Raw genomic sequence first — 5,498 nt, 5'->3', positions numbered from 1 at the left:
CCCTGATTTGTGAGAAAGTGGATTATTCAAATAAACAAATAGAACTGAGAGGAAAACCGGTAAAACGCATAATAATAATAAATAAAAACGAATAGTACTTATTTAATAAAAGTTAACAAAACTTCTGTAAAATCAGTTCATAAATCAGTTTATATGCTGCCTCTCTCTCCACAACCTGCACAAACGTTCAAAAAGTCTCACAAAAGCTGCTATCCTCAGGTAATTCAGATTACTTTTTTAAAATTGAACAGCTGTTTTAATTTTATTTTGCTAAATGCGGTTTTTAAAGTCTCTTAAATAAGCTGTAGGCTACAGAGGACAGAAACAAATATATTTGATTACACACTGAGATATTACTGAGAGTGTTTGCTTAGTAAACTCGYACTGAAAATGGAATAAATATAAAATAAATGCATCCACAGACCGCTGCGCTGCTTGACTTCAGTGCGCATGCGTCGGTGCCACTTTCACCACCTGCCACACAATCCGTGTATTTCACATGGGGCGCGCGGGAGTTGACATCCACTTGTGTGTGCTGCTGCTCGCTGAGAGGAGAACCGTCTCAGGCGACAAGAGGAGAACAAGACCGAGGTGTTTTTTTCTTATTCTTTTTCTTCTGCTTCTCTTCCTGACGGCGCTTCACTCCTGGACGCTACAATGACGCAGAAAAGATTTGCGCGCTCGTAAAGACGCCGCCACTTGAACATTTCAGAGGATAATAAAAATCATCGGAAGGGATGAAGAACTGAAGTTTGAAGTAAGTCATCCAACAAACCAGCTGTGGATCTTTTTTATTAAATATTCTATAACAAAAAAAGTTGACTTCATTGTAGTTTTAGAGCAGTTTTGGAAATGTTTTAATAGTTTGACTGATTGTGTTTTCTTTCAGAGAGTTTGACCCCCCCAGCATGTCTAAACCAATGGATCACGTCAAACGTCCGATGAACGCTTTCATGGTCTGGTCCAGAGCCCAGCGCAGGAAAATGGCCCAGGAGAACCCGAAGATGCACAACTCGGAGATCAGCAAGAGACTGGGAGCGGAGTGGAAACTTCTCACCGAGTCGGAGAAGAGGCCGTTCATCGACGAGGCCAAGCGGCTGAGAGCCATGCACATGAAGGAGCACCCCGACTACAAATACAGACCGAGGCGGAAGCCCAAGACCCTGATGAAGAAAGATAAGTTTTCCTTCCCGGTGCCCTACAACCTCGGGGAGCACGACGCGCTGAAGATTAACGGACTCGCCGGAGGAGCGCTTTCCGACTCGGTCATTGGGAACCCGGACAAGGCGGCGGCCGCGGCGGCCGCGGCGGCCCGGGTCTTCTTCAACCCGTCCATGTCCACGAACCCCTATTCATTTTTTGACCTGGGCTCCAAGATGACCGAGCTCTCCCCTCCTTCGTTCCCCTACGCCTCCCCTTTGGGCTACCCGCCCGGGGGCGCGTTCTCCGGGACGGGCGGTGTGGGCGGCGGGACGCACACCCACTCCCACCCGTCCCCGGGCAACCCGGGCTACATGATCCCGTGTAACTGTTCGGCCTGGCCCACAGCGGGACTCCAGCCGCCCTTGGCGTACATCCTGCTCCCGGGGATGGGGAAACCTCAGCTTGAACCGTACCCCGCGTACGCCGCGGCGTTATGATAGGCCCACTTTGGAGAGTGCGCAAAAACRAAAGAAGAAAAGAAAAAGAAGAGAGAGAGAAAAAACGAGTTATCCATGCAAGAGTTTTATAATTATGCATGCACAAACTTGTAACATGTGATGAAGTGCTCGTCGTCTCAGATATCACATGTGTATGTACATTTTAATGCCTTTATCTTTAAGGTAATGCTTATTTAGAGAACTCTCTAATCTATTATCACAACCTGCAGGACTGAACACAGATTTTTAGGGACGGATGGCAGAGCATTGGGTGATTTTTTTTTCCCCTTTGGAAAAGATGGTCCGTTTTGCTCTTTTCCCACCTGCTTGTCAAACCTGTTGGAATCAGTGGACCCCCTCCCCCCTCCCCCTGCTCTCTCTCATCAGGACCACATCTCTCAGATAAATAATGGACTGTAAATGTGTACAGATAAAATGACTTTAGTTCTTTTAGTGTTGGACATATGGGGCCCATGCAGGAACCTATTCCCCTAGAAACCACCAGTGTACCTATATTTTCTTTCTTTTTTTTTATATAGATGTCTGTAATATTTATTGTTTAGTGGAATCTATGGTGACCCAAGATGATTAAAAAAAAAAAAGAACGGACAAAACTATTTGCACATGGATCTGAAAGGATGTAATTTATTCTCAAAGGTGTTACTCGATTCCAGTTTGAAAACCGTTTTGACTATGAGGGGAAAAAAATAAGTTTATTTTGCAGGTTTATAATCTTCTTTTTGCTCCCCACTTCCTCTTCCCCCCTTCTTCGTATCATGTGCAGCAACATAAAAAAGAGACATTTTTAACTAACTCTTAATGAATTTGTAATGTTTTTTTGTGTTTTCTTTTAACCTCCGTTATGTACTTCAAACTGTTCACTTGTTAAGCCAAAAAAAAAAGAAAGGTAAAAAAAAGGACTACAATAAAGCCTATTTGGATTAAAACAGAAGGGAATCGCAGCTGTAGTTCTTGATGAGCTGAACAAGATTGGTATCTTTTCTTTTTCCCTTTCCCCCCCTCCTGCTCCTCTCAGTCCAGGTGAAGTGTAAGGTATCCTCCAAAGGCCGCTTTTGTCCGAGTTTTGAATGGCATTGCTGCTGGTGAGGGGGTGGGTGGGAAATCTAAATCAGCTCATTGTTGTCAAGAGCCAAAAAAAAAAAAGAAAGGAAAAAAAAAACGCACACCTTTATTTGTCACAATTTTAATTGTGAAAACAAAACCTGTGTCTTAGCTTTCAGGTTGTATTTTAGGCTACCGAACAGGGGCGAGCCTGAGAAGGAAAAACAAAGTGGGTTCAGTTTAAACAAAAAAAAGGGGGCACCTTTGGAGAAAACACTGTTGTGTGTGTTTACAGCAGGTGTTTCAAGTCTGTTAAATCTTATACCACGTTTTAAAAAAAGATAAAAACAACAACAACAACAAAAAAAAAAAAAACTGAGCAATCCCACTTCTTCTTCACCGACAGATGAATTCATACGGACCGGAGCGATTATGCAAAACTAATTTGGACAGTCCAGGGATAATTATCTCCGYCATGGTTAATTAAACCTTTTCAGCTCTGTGCTCTCCATTGTAACACCTCCATGGCTTCCCTCCGCAAAACTTTCTTTTTCTTCTTCTTGGGCCTTCTAGAGTAACGCACAATACCGATGTGGGGAAAAATCCAACACAACAAAACAAAAAAAAAGTGTTTTGTTTTTCCTGTTTGAATTTGTTGACTATCTGACAGTGAGTTCTTTCTGATTTTCAGTAAAATAAATATTTATTTTAAAAATAACGGTCAGTCAAAGAAAAATGTCTCCTGAATTACAAGTTCCGGGCCTTTTCCTTTCACTTTCTTCACCCTTCTTTATTGTTTTTTTTTCCTTAAAGAAGGGAGAAAAAAAGGGGAGGGGGGAAGAAAGCTGAAAGAACTTTTTCTTATTTCCAGCTCTGGGAGCGTTTAGACGGTCGAGGAGGTTTTGTCTGGGAACAAAACGTGGGTTGGGAGGTTTTGTGAGGGTGTTGTTTGTTGAAGTGGAGCTCAGCAAAAGCGGCTGCTTTCCCTCATTGTGATGAAAGCAATCAGTGGTATTTGGAAAACTGTTAGCATTGTCCACTCCTTCTGTGGCCATTGTGGAGGATTTCTTTTCACAAGGTTTTTTTCTTTTCTTTCAGTCGATCCAGCTGGCCGGAGTGAATAGCGGTGCAATGTGTACACGCTTTGTCCCTCTGAGCCCTTCAAGTAGCCCACACTGAATGGAGTGAGTTGACACTGCATGACAGTGAAACAACATAATAAAAAATACATGAGCGCATGAATGGAAGCAGGCGCATAAATAAATAAAATGGGTGGCCAAAACTGGATAAACTGAATGACAAAATGGTGAAAAGGGGGGAACAAAAAGATATTTAACATGCTAGATTAGCATTAGAATGCAATCTACAAGCCAGAACAATTGATGAATAGGTTTACCGGCCAAGAAAGAAATGGACTAAATGCCTTTTGAATGGATAGCCTATGTCTTTTTTTTTTTTTTTTTTGGTCAAAGATGGGAACTGAACAGCAAAGTTGAGAATGCACAGAAAGAGAGACAAAAAAGTTTGAGAAAGTTTTTGATTCAAAATTTCCCCCCAAAATTTTTTGCTTTTTTTCTTACGAAATTTTGACGTAATTGGTTTATTTGAACAAATTAAATTTAAGTTTGTGTCACATTCAGTTGGATTTTTTCTCCAGTTTTGATGCCTTTGTCGTCGTGTTTTCCTCAAATTATTTTAAAGCACACCTCAGCCTCCTCATCATTAAACACACTGAACATTAAACACATTGAACACACTGTTTTGTGTTTCTAAGTGGAAACTGAGTCGAAGTAGCTGCCTGATGATAAAGATCTGGCTCTGATGGGGCTGAATGTGAGCACACAGAGGATATACCCAAGCTGTAGTTGTTCACATGGAAAAAGCTTTAATTTAACACTCAGTCTTGTTGAGCTGGCAGTCAAGTATTAGTATTAGTTACACTGACATTTTAAACACAGGGAGGGTGTTTAAGGATGGAAATCACTGACTTTAGTTAAAAACCTTTTAAAAAGATGAGAAGTTGCCTTTCTAAACAGCAATCATATAAATGTCTTTAGAGGTTATTTAGGTTGATGAAATATAAAAAAAATAGCTCAAGCAGTTCATCTGTTTCATTAAAAGCTTTACTCATTAACAACAATCTGATGAGATTCACAATTTAAATTCAAGAGAAACCATTTGAAGGTGAAAAAAGAAAAACGCAGAAAAAGAGTTAATCAGTGAGAAACCTTTATTTTACACTTTCATAACACTTTAAATGTTTAAAATTCTGCACAACTTCGAAAAAAACCCATAGACTTTTGTTAAGTGATCCATGACATCTTGAATTTTTACTATTTCGTAATAAATTCTTAGGCCTCCTCAAGATGTTAATGAGCATCCTGGATGTGAGCAAAATGCACGACATTCTTTGGAATCAAGATATTCTTTTAAAATGAGAAATTTAAACCTCCTCACATTACACGCCTTAGTGTTTTTTTACTGTATGTACTGACAAGAAGTATGAATCTTTCAATGTAAGATTTAAACCCATGGCTGCCTCATGTTTTCGTAAGCCGCCCGCCTGATGCCCTGATATCATTATGTGCGAGTGTTAAACCCTTTATGTGCCTGTAAGACATTTGTAGAAGTGAGATTAGGCAAATGAACATACATATGTATCACCAGTGCAACCGTGTTGACCTCAGAGTGATGCACAATAGTTCACTTATCCGTAATTCGCCGAGGGCTGCCCCCCAAAAAGCATACGGATTATCACCTGGCTTCAACGGCCTGAGATGGATCTTTATATATATA

At 40.8% G+C, this 5,498-nt stretch overlaps 1 protein-coding gene across 1 annotated transcript; it reads left to right on the top strand.

Annotated features, from left to right (window-relative positions):
- Positions 1-485: 485 nt before the first annotated feature.
- On the top strand, positions 486-2,592 carry sox21b (SRY-box transcription factor 21b). Its single transcript, XM_014023289.1, has 2 exons — positions 486-757; positions 890-2,592. Exon 2 carries the CDS (start codon positions 909-911, stop codon positions 1,638-1,640), a length of 732 nt encoding a protein of 243 aa, XP_013878743.1. The 5' UTR covers positions 486-757; positions 890-908; the 3' UTR covers positions 1,641-2,592.
- Positions 2,593-5,498: the final 2,906 nt, after the last annotated feature.

Source organism: Austrofundulus limnaeus, unplaced genomic scaffold (genome assembly GCF_001266775.1).
Source record: "Austrofundulus limnaeus strain Quisiro unplaced genomic scaffold, Austrofundulus_limnaeus-1.0 Scaffold362, whole genome shotgun sequence".
Taxonomy (NCBI): domain Eukaryota; kingdom Metazoa; phylum Chordata; class Actinopteri; order Cyprinodontiformes; family Rivulidae; genus Austrofundulus; species Austrofundulus limnaeus.
The sequence above is the reverse complement of the archived record's forward strand: the minus strand, read 5'-3'. Positions and strand labels throughout refer to the sequence as shown.